Genomic DNA, 21,458 nt, shown 5'->3' on the forward strand with positions numbered 1-21,458 from the left:
TGCTCGGCGCCATCTTGTTTTCTTCCAGCTGACTTTACATTGTACGAAGTTGAGAGAGAAGGAGCGTGAGTCTGCAAAATGGCGTTGGGCGGGGGCTCTGTAGCGTTCTCTCTCCTGTGCTCTCGGCGTCTCCAGAGGACACGGCACCGACGGGAGGGGGATAGTCTGAGCCAGGCATCCCTCCTTAGGCGCCGAGCCCATGCTTCTTCCTCCTCAGGTTCGCCCAGGCCTTCGCAGATGGGTGCGCCAGCAACTGCTGGGCCGGGACAGTGAAGCAGAGGAGGGGGAGGTGGGGAAGGTGAGCCCAGTTTCGGAGGACGGCAACGCCCTTAACCCCCTTGCGGGCCCAGCCCTGGCCGCCCCTGTGAAACGAGGGCCCTGGCGTTCCCTCTCACCCCACTGGCCCGAGGGCGCCACCTCTAGGCCAAGGCCCTCTCCTCGGCCTCCTGCGACCGCGTGCTGAGCCAGGGCTTGGGCCAGGCGGAGGGGGCCCAGTAGCTAGCCTTGGGAAAGGGCATCTTGGATTAGGCGGCGGGAGCGATGCCCTCTGCCCCCCAGCGCCGGGACACCAGCTCTCGGCCATCTCGGTGGAGATGGGCCTGGCCATCACGCTCTGGTGGCTGGGCGCCTGCTGGGAGTACCACACCCTTCGGGGACTGCCGCACCACAGTCAGCAAGGTCATAACGGGGTGTCGGCGAGGCGGTGGTGTGGTTGTTGGGTCCCTGCCACGTGCTGCCCTCAAAGGGCTGGGTCTGCAGGTCCTGGCGGCTGCTTTCTGTAGCCTTACACGGCTCCTACAACTGGAAGGGTCCCATCCTGGCCCCGGGGATGCTCATAGCTGACTGTAAAGGGTCTGGCACTTCTTGGTCGGGGAGGTCCTTTGAAGAATCTGGACTCAGGCTGCCTCGGGGGGGTGCCATCCACCACCACTAGGTGCGCCACCACCAGGGACTTCAGGGTTGGCTCCGCGGGTCGCCCAGGCTGGAGGCATGTTGTTCCCAGGAGCATAGAGGGTGATCGTATGTGGAGTTCAGAGTACGCATTGCTCCCGTGGTTGATGAAAACCCTTTGCAGGTGAGATAGGAGCATCCCAGGTGCGGGGAGGGTTTAATCCAGGCTGTTCGCTAGGCCTGGTCACAGTGGGTAGGGCAGGGCATTTGAAACAGGGCAGGGCGGGGCTGTGACCTTCCCACCCACACTCACGGCTCTTGCTGCCTGCTTCGCCTGTAACTGTAATATGAAGGTTGGGAAGAAGGCTGCTGGGATGGGTGGCTCCCCCGGATTGGAGGAGACAGGGAACTGGAGCAGCCAGGGGCCCCAGAAGAAGAGGAGGAAGGGAGGTGAGGCCGATTCGACACCAGCTGTGTCAGGCTTTGAAGGATGAACCCGTGAGGGCACTGGGCCACACAGTGACATTTTCATCCCTCCTCACCAGCTGTTCCTGGCTCCCCAGGACTCAACCATGGAAGGCACAGAAAGGTGTGTGACAAGAAACTCGTGGCTTTTAATCCTGGCAGGAAGGACAAGGAAAACCAAGGATAGAGATTTGATCAAGTTTTACTATGCTCCCACTGGATATGGGGGAGGGGGAATCAGTCATATTTAATAAACATCTCTCTCCTCATCCCTCCCGATTGCATTATCTCTACTTTTGTTCATCAAGACAGGGAAGGAAGATAACTTTGTCTCTGAGTCAGTTGAGTGGTGAGAAATGAGGGCACCTCCTGGTGCCCTGGCTGTTGGGACAAATGCTCAGAGGGGCTGGTAAGTGGGTGGGCGTCTCCGGACGACGCAGAAGGTAACAAGCACCAGGATGAGGAGGCCGAGTAAGATCAGGCCAATGATGAGAGGCAGCAAGTTGGATTGGTCACTGGGGCAAGAGAAACCTGGCGGAAAGATAGGGCAAGTAGGCATCACAACGGTGGTGGTTGGGCTAAAGGTGGAAGGAGGGAATGTGTGATGTTGGGAAGTAGGAGATTGGTGAGGGGCGGGCTCACCTAGAGGACTCAGAGCACCAAAAAGGGGAGCCTGGGCAGAGTCTTCTAGAGGAGGGGAGGACAGTTACCCTAGCTCTGACAAACTTGAGAGGGGGAGGAAATTTGGGGGTGCAGGAAGGGAGATTATAGGCCTGGGGGGGAGGGCTTTCAGTGCAGTGGGGAAATTCTAGGAGGGAAGGAATAGGTCTTACTTGGTCCAAAGGCCCCTGTGGGGGGCAGCTGAGCAGCTTGTAGCTTCAGGGAGAGCAGGTCAATGTGGAAAGCTGGTGAAAGAATGACGCTTGCGTTTCTGCAACTGAAGCTCTGGCCCAGAGGGGTTTGGAGATCTCGAAGGGATGAATTCTGAACAGAGAATGTCCACTCTGAAAGAACGAGGAAGGGTCAGCTCCATAGCGACATCCCCACCATGCCCCCAGCCTAGGTCCCTTCAGGAGCCCAGACATCTAGTGCAAGTGATGAGAAAGGGAAGGTTACTCACGCGCTGCCTGGGGAAAGGATACGTTGTACTCCACAGTCATATGGTTCAGGTAGACGGTTCTCTGCAGTGGCTCCTGGGGAGGTGACCAGGAAGACTCAGAGCAGCAGGGGAGAGTGGCATCCAGGTACACAGAGTAAGGAGTGCGGCAAGAAGTTGGTAGGGGTAGGGCGCTTGGAGGGTGAGAGTGAGGGATGAGGGTTAAGTACCTGCTTGAATCCAAAGCTGAGCTGTCCGTAGGGAAATGAGAGGAGCAAGTAGGGATGAGCACCCTCACAGCCCCCTTGGGCCTTGGTTTTGTTGGGGTTCAGAACAGAGATTCCCCAGGCCTGCAGAAGTTAAAAGACGAGAGAGGGTCACAAGACTACACAGCTGTGCCATCCAAGGTTCCTGTTCCCTTTGTCTTCACCCTGTATTCGTCTACTTCTTTACTCTTCCTCCTTCCCCTCTGAACCGTAGCAGAAGGCCTCATCCCCTTCCCCTTATGTCCTCTACTGTTTTTTAGCTTTACCTCTCCTCCACCCTGGGTTGGGTACAGAACTCGAATCTGAATCTGGGCTTGGAGCCGGATGCAGGGCTGGGAACCGTTAGTCCAAGTGTAGTCTCCTATCGCCTCCTTGGAGCCTGGGCTAGGACTTGGAGAGGGTGGAGGTGGTCCTGGGCGGGGGGATCTGGTGGAGGGTCCTGGGCTGGTGGCAGTGCTGTTGCTTGTTGGATGAACGGTGGCATTTCCGTGACTGGTGGTGGCAGGATGGTGAGTGGCTGTTGAAGACTCGTGGCTGGTGGTGCCTGTGGTGGTAGTTTTATGAGTGGTGGTAGCTGTGTACGTGGTCGTTCTGTGGCTCGTGGTCGTTCTGTGGCTCGTGGTCGTTCTGTGGCTCGTGGTCGTTCTGTGGCTCGTGGTCGTTCTGTGGCTGGTTGTTCCAGGGCTTGTTGTGCTTTCTGTAGCTGTAGGTGTCACCGTGAAGGATGGCAGCAGAGTGGCCGATTTTTTATGAGGACAGTCATTCCCTGTCCCCTGGGCTTTCAGAGGAAAGACTGGTTATCACCCCAGGGGCAGGCTCCTTCCCAGGGGCCCCCTCCCCTTCGGTCCCCTTTCTCCTTACCTGCTAGTAGACCCAGCAAGACCCCAGAGAAGAGCACAGCCAACCTCATGACAGAACAGCCTCCACCCAGAGCCCAGCTTGGTTCTGTGTCGGTACCAGCTGCCTGCTCAATCAACCCTATACCCTCTGCCTTCGTTCATTTGGGAAAAGAGGAAATAAATCTTTGACTTCCTGTAACTGAGGTAACCCAACCCCCCGCCTGACTCAGGCACCTCAGCCCCAGCCACCAATCTCTTAGTCATTAAAATTGTCATTGAGTTAGATGATTGGCCCTGGTGTCACCGAAGTAGGGGCTGTCAGCAACATGTGTCATGTGGATAGTGAGATGGAGTTTTGGGTAAGTGGATCCTTGGGGATTCATTTGTCAGCAAAACATGCTTAGTGGTTGTGACAAGTGATTATGGAGCCAGCAGCCCCTCCCTGTCAGAGTTCAATAGGATGTAAAACTTGAAACATTTATTTCCACTCCCTTTCCTCTGTTGCTTCTTTTTTTTGTTTTGTTTTTTTGGTACGCGGGCCTCTCACTGCTGTGGCCTCTCCCGTTGCGGAGCACAGGCTCCGGACATGCAGGCCCAGCTGCTCCGCGGCACGTGGGATCTTCCTGGACCGGGGCACGAACCCGTGTCCCCTGCATCGGCAGGCGGACTCTCAACCACTGCACCACCAGGGAAGCCCTGTTGCTTCCGCTTTGTTGAGACAGACACGTGAGGTACTTATGATGGTCTTTGCCCAGCCCCTTCCAGAAAGGTCATAGTATCCAGTTAACACGACCATTTTCCAGTCAACAACAAAAAAGCTCAACAGAAGGGAGTAGGGCTGTCTGTACCCAATAGCAGATGGGAGGGGAGGGGAGGGAAGAAATGACCAGCCAAGGCAGGCAGTTTCCAAGTCATTTTATTCAGAATTTTGTCTTTGTTTCCTGAATCAATAAATACTATACAAAACAATGTAAAAATGGCTACCATTTTCTCTCCCCTACTCCCCCCACCTGGGGACAACCCCCTGGGCCACCTAACACGGGGGGTTCTCCCTCCAGATTTGGTCCAGCAAATGAGGTGGACTGAATCATTTTCAGAGGAATTCAGGTGGGGTGGGGAGGGCCTCTGGGGTTTGGAGGTGACTAGGTTAGGGAAATGGATTAGTGTTTTGGGGAGAAGAGACGGCGCCTACCCCAAAGAAAAGGGTGTCTAAAATGTTCACGGTTCCTTCTTTTGCCTCAAAAAGTGACATTTATTCAAAGAAAAAAAAAAAGAAAAAAATGACAAGATGTCCATCCCTTGACTCCCTTCCCTCCCCCCTCCTGCTGCTCCTCAGCGTCCCCCAAGGACTGAGCCCTGGCTGGGGGGCTAGGTAGCAGAACAGCCCCTCAGATGAGGTCAGCAACATTGAGGGGCATCTCCTCAATGGAGGTGTTGTAGAAGGTCTCAATGTCTCGAAGGGTCCTCTTGTCTTCTTCTGTCACCATGTTAATAGCCACACCCTTACGGCCGAAACGGCCACCTCGACCGATTCTGGAAAACAAGGACACCTTAGAATAAGTGAGGATAAGGGAAATGGAAAAAATCAGACGCTTCCGTGCAGGGAGGACTGGGCAGGAGGGGGTCGGGCTGGTTAACAGTCCAGATCTGCATGTACCTGTGGATGTAGTTTTCCCTGTTGGTGGGGAGGTCATAGTTGATGACTAAGGAAACCTGCTGCACATCGATGCCTCTGGCCTATGTCCAGAAAGAAGGCAGCTTCAGTGTGTGAATGAGGACACCGTAAGTCTATCCAGAAGAGACTTAAGCATACATGTAGGCAGCCAAAGGCAGGCAGGGAAACAAACATCCCCTCTCCCCAGAAACCTGAGGCGTGCCAGATTTTCTTCCAAGTTGCTACTTTCCTGAAGAGGGGCACTAGAAGGCCCCATGGAAGAGGGAATCACCTTGGATTCTCCCATCTTCCTTCCCCTCTTGTCCAGATGCCCTTCTACTTACCAGCAGGTCAGTGGTGATCAATACTCTGCTAGAGCCAGAGCGGAACTCCCTCATGATAACGTCTCGTTCTTTTTGGTCCATATCTCCGTGCTAGAACAGGAAACAGAATGGTGTAACAAGTAGGTGCGTTGGTTCTGAGAACTGACTGTGAGTAGGACCCTGACATGTGACTCTGCTGGTAAACAAGGTGGAGAAACCTCACCATGGCAGAGACGGTGAAGTCTCGGGCATGCATCTTCTCAGTGAGCCAGTCCACCTTCCTTCGGGTGTTGATGAAGATGACTGCCTGTGTGATGGTCAGGGTTTCATACAAGTCACACAGTGTGTCCAGCTTCCACTCCTGGTGGGGTGGGGGGAGGAGATCAGTCAGGGGCTATACCCAACAACTTACCACCAGGCCCGCCTCCTGCACTGGGCCCCACCTCTCGTTCCACATTGATGTAGAATTGGCGGATACCCTCCAGCGTCAACTCTTCTTTCTTGACAAGAATTCTAATTGGGTCCCTCATGAACTTCTTGGTCACCTCAAGCACATCGGAAGGCATTGTAGCTGACAGCAAAACCACCTAATGGAAAAAAAGAGCAGTCTCAGGGTAGGGGAAACTCCAGAACTCCATGGTTCCCCTGGCACTTTTGAGTTTTTTTAGATACCTGGAGATCATCCCAGATTTTTTTTTTTTTTTTTTAACTTTTTGGCCACAACACGTGGCATGTAGGATCTTAGTTCCCTGAGCAGGGGTCGAATCCATACCCCCTGCCTTGGAAGTGCCGGGTCTTAACCACTGGACTGCCAGGGAAGTCCCTCTTTTGGCACTTGATAATGCTCCATCATCACCCCAAGCACACCACAACCTATACAAAGCAACTGTCACCCATGCAAGCAAGACCCCAATGTCCTCCTCACCTGGGTGTTGCTATTGAGCTTTTGGAATATGTCATAGATCTGGTCCTTGAACCCACGGCTTAACATTTCATCAGCTTCATCCAGTACAAACATCTTGATGTATTTGGGAGCTGCAGAAAGAAAAACACCAACAGGTAGTTACTAGGGAAGTGTGAACTACACCTAACTTTCCCGATAAAAAAAACAGGGACAGGCGGTCTGCTCTCAGAAGACAAAGACTGATCCTCTGCCTGGGACCCCCTTGCCAGGCCAGACAATAGCCCTGGGAAGTAGAACACTACATGGGCTGCGATGACAGGGAAGCCAGGCTCAGATGACACGCATGGGGTTCATCACAGAGCAACTCTCAGAGGATATCATTGGGAATCAAATCGTGGCCACGTTAAGAAACTGGAAAGGCATGTATAAGGAAGTGACCCAGAGGGCTAGAAAATTGTACACTCACACAAGTATCTCCGGTTAAGCATGTCGAACACACGGCCTGGGGTACCCACGATGATATGGGGAGCTTCCATCTGCAGCTTCTGCACCTCAGCACGCACATTGGTACCCCCAATGCAGGCGTGGCACGAGGCACCCATGTAATCTCCTAAGGCCATAACTACCTTCTGTATCTGAACCAGAAAAACATAAGTGCTTGTATATTAGCTACAACTGCCAGGCACCATTTTAAGTGCTATGTATTTTATTCTTTCCAGCTCTGAGACAAACACTATTAGGCTCCCTTTTTTTTTTTTTTTGCGGTACACGAGCCTCTCACTGTCGTGGCCTCGCCCGTTGTGGAGCACAGGCTCCGGACGCGCAGGCTCAGCGGCCATGGCTCACGGGCCCAGCCGCTCCGCGGCATGTGGGATCTTCCCGGACCGGGGCACGAACCCGTGTCCCCTGCATCGGCAGGCGGACTCTCAACCACTGCGCCACCAGGGAAACCCCCTAAGCTCACTTCTTAAGCAAGAAACAGGTAGGTTAAAAAATCTAAGATTAGACTGCTAAGTGGCAGTCTCAGAATTTGAACCCAGTCTGGCTCCTGAATGTACACACTGATTCACAATAATGGCCCCCTGAAATAACTTCAACATGGCTTCTTAACCAATTAGACCTCACAGCTTTCTGGAAGTCAGCTGTGTGACCCATTTATTTGATGGGTCGCAGCAATTAGTTTTATGTGTGGAATGACATCTATGTACTGTTGTACTCCTGCCTACGTTGGATAGCATGTTCACTCTTAAAGCATGTTCTAAACGTTAAGGGCCCTCCTACTGTAACTTCTTGCTTACACTCACTGCCTTTGTTCAGAAGTTAGGCACAGAATGACGACGATACCTCCGTAGAACACTGTAAGAATACATTCCCCTAAACTCAGTAATCAACTTATGAGACAAGTGTTTCTGATCTTTTCCCACTCCAAGACCCAGGAAAATAGCCCAACATTTTATGTGCCCCAGCCATGAAACAGCTCTGGCCACCAACCCAGGCATCAAGCTACGATGAAGAAAGGACTAGACATCTGCTTTGCCCCTGACTGATACAAGAGCATCACCACCAATCAGGTGTCTCTTTGCCCATTGCCAGGGGGTTTTGTTCATAAAACAGCCAAACTTGCCCAGCCAGCCAGGCTCCACCCAGCAGCCTTCCTCGTCTGACTCAGGAAATGGGTGGAGTAAGGGATACTTACCGTGTTTGGTGAGGAAAAGGTTTACAATTAACCTACTAAGTCTTGAGACATAAAAGTCATCAACTGACTTTATATCATCTCTTTTCCCCATACTTCAGTTCTTCCAAAAGTGGTAGGAGTTGGGGCACATAACTTCTGATTTCTGGTTTATGTTAATCACTTCTAAGTAAGTCCTTCAGGGGAAGAAAGGTAAACTCACCTGCTGAGCCAACTCTCTAGTGGGTGCCAGGACCAAGGCCTGGGTGGCCTTTAGATCCAATTCAATCTGCTGCAAAATTGATATGGCAAAAGTGGCCGTTTTCCCAGTCCCAGATTGGGCTTGAGCGATCACATCATAACCTAAACACAAATTAGGAGAGAAATTTGATATGGTAGAAAGCATTCTTTGGACTCACGAGACATTCAACAGCCCTGCTGAATGAGACCAGTAAGCAACCAAGAGAGATATGTGCCCAGCAATAAGTGCTTCAAACTCTACATGACAACATAGTATCCAAACAAGAACAGATCAGGAAAATCAGGCCAGGTTTCAGTCATTTAGTACTGCACAAAATTGGGCTAAAAATACAGCTGTAAAAAGCCAGCATCATCTGGTTAAAACACTACCTTGTTGAAATTAAACCAGCAATCCATGTTTCCAGGGCATGAACCAGACATGGACACAAACCAAAAGCCAAGCTGGGATAAACAAGGAGTTACTTTGTCCCTGGCTGATATGAGACAGGCACCACCAACCAGGCGCCACTCTACCCAGGCCAGGGACAGTCCAGAACTTGTTCTGGGGCAGAAGGGTCTTACCCTTGATACAAGGAAGAATGGCTCGCTGCTGGATGGCAGAGGGCTTCTCAAAACCATAGGCGTAGATGCCACGGAGGAGTGACTCCGAAAGGTTCATGTCATCAAAGCTGTCAACAATCTCATTCCAGTTACTCTGTAGAAAACAAAGATATTAAAGTAGGAGAAATAGGGCTGTGCTCTAGCATTGGAGTAAACAGGACCTTGTGCCTGCACCACAGCTTCAGAGCCCACAACCTCTCTTCTCCCCACGGAAGCCAGATGGTTGATGGTTCTACATGACCTGGGAAACCCCCCCCAAGGGGCCAGCCCACTTGTAAACAGTGAACCCAGATGTTGTAGAAAGGAGAACAGAATCTGAGTGACATGTTTTAAACACACTTTAAAAACTTTAAATAAATTTCTGCAAGGGAGTTAAGGTGTCATGCCTAACTACCTGGGAGTTTTATGTTACGTAGTACAGTTGAATCCTGGGTTTCAATCACCGGTGTATTCACTAAACCGCCACTTCAGAAGCCAAAGAACAATGCTAGTGGCACTGCCTTTCCCAGAGTTAAAGGATAATGGTGGGAGGGGTCCAACCTCACCTCGATGACGCCTTCGGGCTCCATCCCATCGGGGCCATTGTCTCTAGATCTGTCGGTTTAAAAATACAGTATGTAGAAATCCTGACAGCCAGCCTCTTCCTACCAGCAAACCAACTTTGCATGATGCCATCAGCCTTCACTCCCTAATCCAAGCCCCACGTGTTCCCAAAAAACAGAATAGTTATTTTACAACTGAGTCAGGCCCCATCTCGGGAGCGGCTCAAGTCAAGCCGACCCCGACATGATAGAGTAACGTTCCTAGAAGACCCAGAGGCTGGAAGGAACCGACCTCCGCTTAAGGGGCGCGGAGGTGGTGCCTGCCTCCGGGCGCACGTGTCCTGAGCCTGACGCTCCAAGCCCAAACGCGTGCACCTCCCACCGTGGCCCCTGCGCGCCGGAAGTCCCGCCCTCCCCTCCCCAGATGCCAGGGTAGGACATCCCCTTCCCCCCACGTCATACAGCCCGCGCCCTCCCCCACTCCCTCGAGCCCATCTCCCCCCCTCGCAGTGCCCGGATGTGGGAGGCCGCGGGCGGTGGCGGCCTCGCGCACAATGAGCCCCAGCCGAGCTAGCAAAGGGGGAGATTGCACAACACTTAGAAGCGAAGCGGACTGGGGGAGGGGAACACCTCGGGACGCCATGTGCTTGCTCCCTCGACCACTCGGCGGCGTCCCCACCCCACCCCGGAACAAACCACATCCCGCCCGCCCCGTCGCGAAATGGCGTCGCCCTCCCATACCTCAGGCCGCTCACCCCCGAAGAAAAGTGGACCTGACCATCCGCAGTTTGCCCATTGCCCGGCAAAATGGACCCGCCCGCCCGGCGCCGGGTGGGCTCCTCGTGCCTCACGCGGCCGCTCCTCGGGGTTAGGGTCGGTCCTGGCCGTCAAGAAAACCAGCACACAGAACGGCCGGCTTCTTCTCCCCCGACCCATAGCTCCACGCGACTCAGCGACTGGATTTGAGGACGCAGGCACCCCCGCCTTCGGCGAGTGGTACCGTCAGAATCCTCCGGAATCCCGATCGCGCGAGCCCTCCCTCCGGCAGTGAGGCAACCGGACCGGCGGCTCCGGGCCACGCACGGTCACCTCTACCTCTCTTTCCCACGCCAGGTTGCGACCTCGCCGCCCGACTCAACGCCGGGGCTTCGCGCACCTCATCGGTCGAGCCCTCGTAGCGCACCTCGCGCACCGAGCCCCGAAACCTGGGCCGTCCTCGGCCTCTACCTAGGCCCTGGAGGCAACGTCGGCCGTGGACCCGCCCCTCACCCCCCCCCAAGGGTGCTCCCGGCTTGGTCGCCCGCAACCCGGGGTGGGGGGCCTAGGGCGATGGACCTCAGCTTCCTCCGGTGGGGTCCTCGGAAGGGACAGCAGGGTAAGAAGCCACAATCTCTTGCAAATGTCTTTCTTACCGGGAATCCTGACTCGCAGACATGATCCTTAGAAACTAGGGCGGAGTGCCCGCCTATCGACAACTTATAGAGAGCCCAGCCCCGCCCCAGCCATTGCATTGGCTTGGCCTCCTCGGCTCCGCCTGCCGGCCCTCAGCAACCCGGCGTGACGTTCATTCGTCGGCGCTCTGGCACGCAGCCACCATTGGATAGCTTGAGTGCCTACCAAGGTGAAGGCCCGCCCCGCGGCCTCATTGGCTAAAGGGCCCGCCTTTCTTGCCGGTACGGAAGTGACATACAGGACTCAGGCCTCGAGGCCTGGCAGCCATCTTGGTGCCCTGCACCCCTACACGTGCGGAGGCGAGAGTGCCCTGGTCATGTGGCCTAGCAAACCCTATCACGCAAGGGGGGCGAGGTTTCAGCCTCCAGGGACTTCCGGGCTCCCGGGACCAGCACTTCCTTCTACCTCTGCTCCAGGTCTCCACTGGACCCACATTTAATTTCGTTCTCTCCTGCAGCAAAGATAAATCGGACACCAACTCGAATGTACAGGGATCATGGAATCAAGGGCCATACCCCCGGGCTGGAGGGAGAAAGGATGAAGGAACTGACGTAACGGGCTTAAGAGCATTTGGGGTTGCTGTCATGAATCTTGGTGGGCTCCTTTAAGTATGCTGTTTTCCCAACTTCAGCACCTCTCAAGCTCCCATATTTTTGAGGCTTACCTACCCTCCCTCCTTCCAGCCCTGGCTCCCCCTGCTGGGGGATTCTTTTGGTTGAAGACATGGTCTTGAGATGGAAAGCTGGCCCCCACGTAAGTCTCAAGACCCATGAAAGGGTAGCTAACAGCATTGACTGGAGGAAAACCGGAGAGCATATCCACTAGTTTGAGGCCCCTTAAGGAAGACCACCACTATGTATCTCCAAAGGATCCTTTATTGACCAGAGAAGGACCATGGTATTTATATATATATATATAAAAAAAAGTTTGAAGATCTGGCAGGCAGTAATCCCGTTGCCCGCCCACCACCCCAGCACAGATTTTGCTGCCCACCCCGCCCTGCACATGGAAGGGAGATGACTGCCCCACCTAGGCCACAAGGCCATACTCCCCTGTAGACAGAAGGAAAAAGGGGATTTTCCATGGCCAACCCCTGAACATCAGAAATCAACAAATATTCTCTCAAAGAAAAAAAAATACAGAAATCAATTAAAACATTTAAATATGAAAATCCAAAGGGAATTGGGTGGGAAGAGGCTAGAGAGACAAAGGGAACTGGAGTTTCTTGGGAAGGAAGGGTCTCCCATGTCCCCCTGCCCATTAATGAATGGGCTTGAGGCCTGGAATACGAGGCTCACACAGTGAGTTTGCAGTGACACAGCTCCTTGTAGATCTGCCGACGAAGTTTGGGCATGTCCTGCTGAGTGAAGCTGAATGGCTGAGACAGGGCCAGGTGCTTGCAATACTGGTGTTAACAAAGCAGGCCATGAGAACCATCTACTGAGCATCCCCCCCAAATCAGGGCCTGTGCTACATATTTTGTATGACACACATCTCACTGGATCTTTCCGAGAACATTCCCATTTCACAAAGGAAGCCAAGGTCCTATAGACTGGAGCTCAAAAGAAGTCTGACTCTAAAGCCAGTGTTCCTATTTGGTACATAAAATACCTAGTGTTAACAGAGAAAATACTTTGCGTTAGGGGATCAGGAGGCAGCTATATCAGGGCCAGAGACCAAGGACCACACACCCAGTCCCAATGCGGTATGGAGAAACCAAGAGAGGACAATGAAATCAGGGTTTCTGCATTCTAACACAGAAGCTTACTCTCGCTCCCTAAGTGGCTGTGAGCCAAATGAGAAAGGCAGAACAGCTTCCCGCCTCCCTCCCAACTCTTTAACCCAACTGGTATCTGCTTACCTGCAACACAAAGGCGCCGCAGTCACTGTCATTATTCTGCCTGGCCACATTCTAGAGAATAAAAAGAAGGTAAGCCCTTCTCCTGGGGGAGACCCTACACGTATGGCTTCAACTTCTGCCTCCTACCATGCCCCCAAAACCCACCCCCCATAAACCCTCCTCTAGAAACTGACCATTTTGAAGTAACCTTTCCAGCCCTGGTGGAAATCCAGCCGGTCTTTCTTCACTGCCTCTGCCTGTAGGTACTTGGCAATATGCTATGTAGATGGAGAAAAGGAGGAAGTGATGTCCCTACATTTCCCAACTGAACCCAAGTTGTGGTGGTCACAGGCACCAAGCCCAGGTTGCTCCTCAGAGCCTCCAAACCCACCCTTCTGCCTGAAATGCCTTGCCACTGGATCTCCTCCCCACATCCTCCTGCCCATCTTTCCCGTTCCCTCTCAAACCTTAGGGCAGCGGCGGTTCAGGGTGCGCTGCGAATCAAAATAGGTGATGGTGCGCCGCCTCACGTCAACAGAGATGAGGGACCAATGCACCTCCAGGTGGATGGGGATTAGCAATAGCTCTTTATTGAAGATGTCCACCTAAGGAAGCAGTGCTGGAGGTCAGGAAAGACAGCACAGGAATCTTGCCTATTGCCAGGAGGATTCTAAAGGAGGAGCAGGCAAGGAGCCAAGTGGGAGAACTCAATACTCAGCCCCTGGACTGTGAGGCAAGGCTCAGCATCTGGATGTCTGGATTCTTGGGCTTAAGGAAGAAGGCAGGACAGAGGAGGTGGTGCAGAACAAACACTCGAGAGCCCAGGACAGGGACAGGTACTTTTCACACATTAAAGGTACAAGTGCTTAGTAGCTAAGAACCCAGGCTCAGGATCCTGGAGCCAGACTTTCAGGGTTCAAACCCAGCTCTTCCATTTACTAGCATATGACCACAGGCAAGTTACTTAATAACTCTCTGTACCTCAGTTCCCTTTTCTGTAAGAGGGTGAAAATAATAGTACCTACCCTCACCTGTTTGTTATACAGATTAAACTAATTAATATCCATGATACACTAAGAACAATGCATGGCACCTAACAGATGCTCAATCAGTTAACGCTCACAACAATCCTCTGAGAAAGTTCGCATCAGGAAACTGTGGCTTGGAAAAGTAAAGTCACTTGCTCAAGGTCACAGAAGTAAGAAATGGCAGAGGTGGGATTTAAACACCGGCATATAGAAAGCCAAGTTCTTTCCACTGCATGTCACCCTGCCTCTACCAGAAGAAGGCCTGCCAGGTCCCTGCAGGTGTAAAGCTCTTGAACCTGGAGACAGGAATTAAGAAATGCTGGAGTCGGGCTTCCCTGGTGGCGCAGTGGTTGAGAGTCCGCCTGCCGATGCAGGGGACACGGGTTCGTGCCCCGATCCCGGAAGATCCCACATGCCGCGGAGCGGCTGGGCCCGCGAGCCATGGCCGCGGAGCCTGTGTGTCCGGAGCCTGTGCTCCGCAACGGGAGAGGCCACAGCAGTGAGAGGCCCGCGTACAGCAAAAAAAAAAAAAAAAAAAAGAAATGCTGGAGTCAACGGCCCTACCTCACTATAGAAATTTCATGGCCTTTGAATCAGAGGGCAGGTAAACTACCTGGACAGGGGAAAAGAACTCCCCACCAACGCCAAGCCGGCTCCCCTTCCCCTTCATTATTTTACCCAGGAACTTAGGCCAAAAACCTAAGCATCATCCCTTGAATCTTATCTTTTCTTCATTTCTCATGTCCAATCCATCAGAAAGTCCTATTGGTTCTACTGGCAAAATTTATCCTAGATAAAACTACTTCTATTTCTACCTTTACCACTCTGGTCCAAGTTTCTCATCTGGACTTCTCGGCTACTCCATTTAGCCTGCCTGCTTCCACTCTTCCCTCTTTCAATCTATCATTGAAACAGGAGTTTAAAACGTGAGGCACTTCCCACCCTGCTTAAAACTCTTCAATGGCTTCTCAGAACACAAAGAATAAGATCTACCCTCCTTCGGGACTTCCCCGGTGGCGCAGTGGTTAAGAATCCACCTGCCAATGCAGGAGATGCGGGTTTGATCCCTGGTCCGGGAAGATCCCACATGCTGCGGAGCAACTAAGCCCGTGCGCCACAACTACTGAAGCCCACGCACCTAGAGCCCGTGTTCCGCCACAAGAGAAGCCACCACAATGAGAAGCCCGTGCACTGCAATGAAGAGCAGCCCCCGCTCGCCACAACTAGAGAAAGCCCGCACACAGCAACAAAGACCCAACGCAGCCAAAAATAAATAAATTTATTTATTAAAAAAAAAAAAAATCTACCCTCCATGCCTCACATTATCTACTCTCTGACCAAATTTTCTATCGTTTTCCCTTTGCTCACTCTGCTCCAACCACACAGGCCCTCTGAACCTCAAACGTTCTTTCTCACTTTGTGTCCCATGTACTTGCTGTCCCCTTTGCTTAGAACACCCTTGCCCCAGATCTGCACAGGGTTAGCTCCTTGTCATTCAAGTCTCAGCTAACAGAGGCCTTCCCAGACCACCCAATCTAAAGTACCCACCCCCATGCTACCGCATTACTGTTTTAATTTGTTCACAGCACTTATCACTAGCTGAAATTCAGCTTGCATATTTACTCTCACCCCATAAAGGCGAGAAGTTTTCTTTATTTAATACTGTATCCTTAGTGCCCAGAACAGCACCTGGCACACAGAAGACATTTAATAAATACTTGAAAGTTTGAACGAACAGCGTTGAGGAAAGGGCTCACAGGAAACAGAACCCTTCATTAGAGGCAAGCAAGGTGTTACACAAGTAGATGTGAATTCATAACTCACGTTTTTGGTCCACCTTTTCACCCCATCATAACCCTTGGTACGGAGTTTATCATAGAAGAAACTGTTGAAGAAATGCACCTGTGCCAATGATACAAAAGAGCTGGATGGAATTAAAAGACCTCAGGCCCTCCTGCTAAGTGTCCTCTCCCCAGCCCACTCCATTTCATTATGGCTCTGAGGACTGGTTTCAACAAACTCTAGTCCAACTCACTGAGGGTAAAAACACAAACTATTTTTAACCTCATCTTATAGCTTCCCACCCCAATCTGTGGGGTTAGCCATCAGGGAAAAACACTACAGACTGGAGAAAAGGACTAGAATTGTTAAGTTCAGGACCAAGATTACAGATTTGAATTGAACAAATTACCTTCTACTGCCTCTCCCCAGGGAGAAAGACCCTCTTTACGTAAAATGGAAGAGATGAAAGGGACTGAAAAAGCTGCTAAAAACTGTGGAAGTTCTTCCAGGGACTGAAGTATCTGGTTAGGCCTACCTTTTCAGGGACCGTGTCCATGACGAGGTCTCCATACATGTTCATCACCTGGGGAGAAGATGGGAGGCCACTTGCCATGGAGGGTGTGGCATGGGTACAGGGCTCCCCCATGCAGAGGGCCCCAGACACCCTGCTCCCTGAATCCCCTCTTGGGCCTGTTTTTGCACGCCTCCTTACCTGGTCATTGAGCCAGTTCTGTCCATATAAGGTCCCCAGGTCGTCCATGGTCAGCACATGCCGCTTATAGGCAACTCGGAAGCCCCTCACCATGGCATTGCCTGGCATCCGCTGGTATGACTGGATCAGCTGCAGCACCAGGCCCTTCCTGGGTAGGCCAAGGGTGGAGTCACACAAGAGACGAGGGGGCTAGGGCACACAGAAGTACCTTCTACTGCCTAGAATAAGAATCTAAAACTAACCTTTTTTTTTTTTTTCTTTTTTTCGGTCATGGGTCCTTTTGAGGACTTGCTAAAGGCTTACTCCCCAGTAAGAGGCACATGAATACTTAGGTACACGTGGTATTTCAGGGTCCCACGTAAAGCCCCTCCCGGTTGGCTCACAGGGGCCTGGCACCTTGCCTGCAGATTCCTGCCCTCAGTTCTAGCTCCCTCCTCCTCCCCGACTACATCCCTATGGGAGAAAAGGCAGCAGCATTCTCACCCCATCTCCCCGGTCCCAGCCCTCTTCCAAAGAGCATCTCTTTCCTGCCTCACCTGGAAGGTGTAGAGAACTCCTGCTGGAAAATGTCCTCCAGTTTCTCCACTACCTCATCAGTGCTGAGGGGGATGAGGCTGCCGTAAGTTTGAAGGAATTCATCCAAGATGCCTGAGTGGAGGAGAGAGAGAGAAGTGAGGTAAGGCCTCCAGACTCTGATCTAGGAGTCAGCTGTGGGGAAAAGACTAGATCCTCTAGGGTTCCTTACTCTGCACACAGGTGACATGCTCCTCCCGCAGGGGGCTGTGCTGGCCAGCTTTCTCCCCAGGCCGCTCAGCCTCTTCTGCAGTGCCCAAATCTGAGCCCTGAAAAAGCTCCTGGGCCACATGGTCCCCGATGCTGCACACATTGCTGATGAGGATGCTGGCATCAGGGGGTGCCAGACTTCGCTCCCCTTCTGGCCCAGGTGGTCCCCCAAAGCCGTTGGGCAGAGTACAAGAGAGGAGGCCTGCAGGGCAGGGGAAACAGAATGGAGGCAAGAAACTGGCTCAGATCAAAGGCCAATGGGAAGATTAAATGATGCACACAAATTATAAGACCACAAAAAGGATGAATTGGAACGAAATCTACCAATATAAACTCTAAAGGATGAAAACCCTAAAGCATGAGATAATTATGTCCAAGAGATTATAAAAGACAGAGAGGACAAGTTAACTACAGGCATACCTCAGAGATATTGCGGATTCACTTCCAGACCACTACAATAAAGCGAATAACGTAATAAAGCGAGTCACACAAACTTTTCGGTTTCCCGGTGCATGTAAAACTTATGTTTACTATAATCTATTAAGTGTGCAACAGCATTATGTCTAAAAAAAAAAATGTACGTACCTTAATTTAAAAATACTTTGTTACACATGAAAAGATGCTCAACATCACTATCAGAGAAATGAAAATCAAAACGACAATGAGGTATCACCTCACATCAGTCAGAATGTGCACCATCAAAAAGTCTACAAACAATAAATGCTGGAGATGGAGAAAAGGGAACCCTCCTACACTGCTGGTGGGAATGGAAATTGGTACAACCACTATGAAGAACAGTATGGAGGTTCCTTAACTAAAACCAGAACTACCATATGACCCAGCAATCCCACTCCTGGGCATATAACCAGAGAAAACCATAATCCGGAAAGATACATGCACCCCAATGTTCACGGCAGCACTATTTACAATAGCCAAGACATTGAAGCGACCTAAACGTCCATCAACAGAGGAATGGGTAAAGAAGATGTGGTATATATACACAATGGAATATTACTCAGCCATAAAAAAGAATGATATAATGCCATTTGCAGCAACAAGGATGGACCTAAAGATTATCATACGAAGTGAAGTAAGTCAGACAAAGACAAATATCGATATCACTCATATGTGGAACGTAATTTTAAAAAAAAGGTAAAATGAACTTACTTACAAAACAGAAACAGACTTACAGATATCAAAAACAAACTTTATGGTTACCAAAGGGGAAACGGTTTGGGGGGACGGATATATCAGGAGCTTGGGATGAACATACACACACTATTATACATAATAGAGATAATCAACATGGATATACTATAGAGCACAGGAAACTCTACTCAATATTCTGTGATAACCTATATGAGAAAAGAATCTAAAAAAAAGAATGAATATATGTATATGTATAACTGAATCACTTTGCTGTACCCCTGAAACTAATATACTGTAAATCAATTATATGCCAATAAAATAAAAATATTAAAAAAAAACACTTTACTGCTAAAAAATGCTAACTATCATCTGAGCCTTCAGTGAGTTGTAATCTTTTCGTGGGTGGAGACTTCGAAATATTGCGAGAATTATCAAAACGTGATACAAGCATGAATTGAGCAAATACTGTTGGAAAAATGGCGCTGACAGACTTGCTCTACTCGGTGTTGCCACAAACCTTCAATTTGTAAAAAATGCAATGTCTTTGCATTGCAATAAAGCAAAGCGCAATAAAATGAGGTATGCCTGTACTCATGAACAGGAGGAAAGCAAGAAATACTAGGAATTCAGAGAGATGTAAATTTCAGAAATATTTCTCACCACTATATGCCTAGCACCTAGCATAGTACCTGGCATACAGCAAAGGCTCGATAAATACTCAAATAATTAATAAAGAAATAAAAAACCTGCCGCAACTCAGACCCGGCACAACCAAAATAAATAAACAAACGTTTTTAAAACATAGATAAATAAATACATAAATAAAAAGAAAGCCTGAAGTTGTTTAGTGGGGCTCTCCGAAAGAGAAATACTCTGAGTGAGAATGTCGCACACAACTGTCCAGGTGATGTACTCCACTACTCAGAGAGATCCCAGCCCACCACTATAAGAACGGCACTCTCTAGAAATGTACACGCAGGGGCACTTATCCTGAGAGGCCACACGAAGAGGGACTTCAAGCGGACATGACTAACTTTTCTAAACCACGACTCCCTTTCTCATCTATGCACAGGACACCTACTTATGGATCCTGTATCCCGGCCTTGACTCTCTTCCCAGACTTAGTTCCTGCTCAAAGTGGGGCTGAAGACATTTCACTGCTGTTCTGGACCCTCCCGCTCTCTACCTTCCTACTTTCCTTAGACCCAGTTCTCACCACAGCAAGAGGCTCCCGGTCTCCCAGGATCTTAGCTCTCCCCATGCCCTCCTCTGCCCCATTCCCACCTTACCCGAGTCAGGGTCCAGAGGAGACTTTGGAGTCCACCTTAATCCATCTTCCTCCATGGGGGGCCCAGAGGGCACTGGTGGAGACCCTCTCACCCCATCCTCAGCCATGAGAGCACCTAGCAGACCCAGCCGGGGGGGAGGTGGTCCCCGGGGGGAGTCAAAACGACAGCAGGGGGATGGCACCTGTGGTGTCACACCCCCTTCCTGGGGTGAAAGATGGTTCTTGGGGTGTGCAAGGCTCCGCCGCCGGCCCCGGTGGCGCCCCCAAAGCTTCCAGTGGAATGTCAGCGAGGTGCTTTTTGAGTAGAGCAGCATCCGGAAGGCTCTCATAGCTCTGCGACGGCGCTGTGAACACGTTTTCCGATGAGCAGGGCGGGGAGGGCGAGGCCGCTGGGAGGCTCCCAGCTGACCCCACCTGGGGGGCAGCCTCCAAGCTGCCACTTCCTCTTCCTCATCTTCATCCTCGTCGTCCTCTTCTTCTTCCTCCTCTTCACTAGCTGAGGCATCAAAAGAGGGCCGAGGGACAGGAAGGCGTCTGGTTGGCACTGTGGTCCCTGACCCAGGATCTGGCCCAAACCCTCCACCTGATTTGAGTCGGGGTTTGGGGGGTGGGGGCCAACGAAGACGCTCCCGCCTGGGACTTGAATAAGCTGGGGCTATGCCGGGTCCAGGAGGCTCAGGCCCCCAAGACCCGGTCCCTTGTATAGTCTCTTTCATCTTCCAGTAACCTGTAAAACAAAGGTTAGAGCATCAGAATCCAAACATCCTACACCCCGGATTCTGCCTCTCTTCCTCAGCACGCCTCTTCTGCAATCAAATGCAAATAAACTAAGGAAAAGAGAAAAAGCTTCAAAACTCCTAACTTCATATCTTCCTAGTTAATATGGTCCACAAGGTGCCCTTCAGAGTCTGTGCCATCATCTCTCTCTTGCCCAGACAGAGGCAAGGAAGAAGGGCTAAGCGGCAGGCCTCGAGGCTCTTATTTCTCAGATCCCCAGATCAAACCTAGTATTTTCAGGCTCCACTTCTCTTATTTTAATACCACCAGGGATGTCCTAGCTGAGAGCCTAATAACGGAGAAGGCTCAGTACGGGAATCCTGACATGGTACAAAGACACCTGAGGAGAACACAATTTCCGCAGGAAAACCGTGATCTAGAGTGGGAAGAGAGTTCTCCATCACCGTGGAATGAGTGGGGTGTGTAGGCATGCTCAGGTAGTCTCAGGAAGGAATGGGGATACCAGGAATATGGTTCAGGTGGTAAAATCTAATGGAAAGGGAATGATTTTAAAGGAAACTGAAACAGAACCGAAGCGGCGCTTAGGCAGCCGAATCAAGGCGCGCTGGGACTGAACTGAGCCGAGCTAGGTTGGCCCAGCCCCCTCTCCTGCTCCGTCCCGGGTACCAGAATGCGTCCCAGCACCGGTAGGATCCTACAGGCTCGGGCGGCTCGGCGTGCAAGGGCCTTAAAAAGCCCCTTCGAGGGCCTCCTGGGCCCCGGTTAGGTAGGAATGGGGTCCAGGAATGGGAGAGGCCGTGGCAGAGCTGGGGGGAGGGGAGGGGGCGTCCTCACCGGGAGCGGGGAAGCCGGGCGGACAGGCCCGAGGGCGGGCGTCTCCGGCCTCAGGCTTCCCGGCTCATCTCTCCGGCGACGGCGGCTGCCCCGCCACTCCTGCTGTCTTCAGGCGTAGCCGTCTCAATTCAGGATTCCAGTGCTTCTGGGCCGCGCGCCGCCCCGCCGAGCCGCCCCGCCGCAACCGCCTCTCGCTCTGCTTCAGCCTCCACCTCCACCACCTCCCCCTCCTCCTCGTCCTCCTCCTTCCCCTCCCGCGAGCCCCAGGCCCACCGGCGGTGGTGGCGCACAATTATTACGTCACAGCCGGCGAACAGCGCCGCCGCGGCCACCACGCGC

The 21,458-nt window shown here is 51.8% G+C and overlaps 3 protein-coding genes across 4 annotated transcripts; all 3 read right to left on the reverse strand.

Moving 5' to 3' along the window:
• Window positions 1–1,540: 1,540 nt before the first annotated feature.
• CD68 (CD68 molecule) lies at window positions 1,541–3,743 on the reverse strand. Its single transcript, XM_082603673.1, has 6 exons — window positions 3,580–3,743; window positions 2,985–3,496; window positions 2,683–2,802; window positions 2,477–2,549; window positions 2,190–2,360; window positions 1,541–1,887 (listed from the first exon to the last, which is right to left on the reverse strand). The coding sequence occupies exons 1-6, from the start codon at window positions 3,626–3,628 to the stop codon at window positions 1,754–1,756; spliced, it is 1,059 nt and encodes a 352-aa protein (XP_082459799.1). The 5' UTR covers window positions 3,629–3,743; the 3' UTR covers window positions 1,541–1,753.
• Window positions 3,744–4,457: 714 nt separating this feature from the next.
• On the reverse strand, window positions 4,458–11,039 carry EIF4A1 (eukaryotic translation initiation factor 4A1). Of its 2 annotated transcripts, none has more exons than XM_082603672.1 (11): window positions 10,849–11,039; window positions 9,517–9,565; window positions 8,933–9,065; window positions 8,334–8,473; window positions 6,905–7,073; window positions 6,460–6,569; window positions 5,978–6,121; window positions 5,758–5,895; window positions 5,556–5,645; window positions 5,215–5,294; window positions 4,458–5,090 (listed from the first exon to the last, which is right to left on the reverse strand). In XM_082603672.1, the coding sequence occupies exons 1-11, from the start codon at window positions 11,022–11,024 to the stop codon at window positions 4,946–4,948; spliced, it is 1,374 nt and encodes a 457-aa protein (XP_082459798.1). In that variant the 5' UTR covers window positions 11,025–11,039; the 3' UTR covers window positions 4,458–4,945. The 2 variants fall into 2 exon arrangements, with proteins under 2 accessions (XP_082459798.1, XP_082459797.1); XM_082603671.1 differs by having other exon boundaries at window positions 10,926–10,981.
• A 783-nt stretch (window positions 11,040–11,822) lies between these two features.
• Window positions 11,823–21,358, reverse strand: SENP3 (SUMO specific peptidase 3). Its single transcript, XM_082604345.1, has 11 exons — window positions 21,120–21,358; window positions 19,549–20,274; window positions 17,073–17,312; window positions 16,864–16,975; window positions 16,328–16,475; window positions 16,151–16,198; window positions 15,658–15,735; window positions 13,273–13,410; window positions 13,000–13,083; window positions 12,827–12,877; window positions 11,823–12,370 (listed from the first exon to the last, which is right to left on the reverse strand). Exons 2-11 carry the CDS (start codon window positions 20,261–20,263, stop codon window positions 12,260–12,262), a joined length of 1,725 nt encoding a protein of 574 aa, XP_082460471.1. The 5' UTR covers window positions 20,264–20,274; window positions 21,120–21,358; the 3' UTR covers window positions 11,823–12,259.
• Between the last annotated feature and the right edge of the window lie 100 nt (window positions 21,359–21,458).

The sequence above is a fragment of the Mesoplodon mirus genome (genome assembly GCF_964341445.2).
Source record: "Mesoplodon mirus genome assembly, chromosome: 18".
Lineage (NCBI taxonomy): Eukaryota > Metazoa > Chordata > Mammalia > Artiodactyla > Ziphiidae > Mesoplodon > Mesoplodon mirus.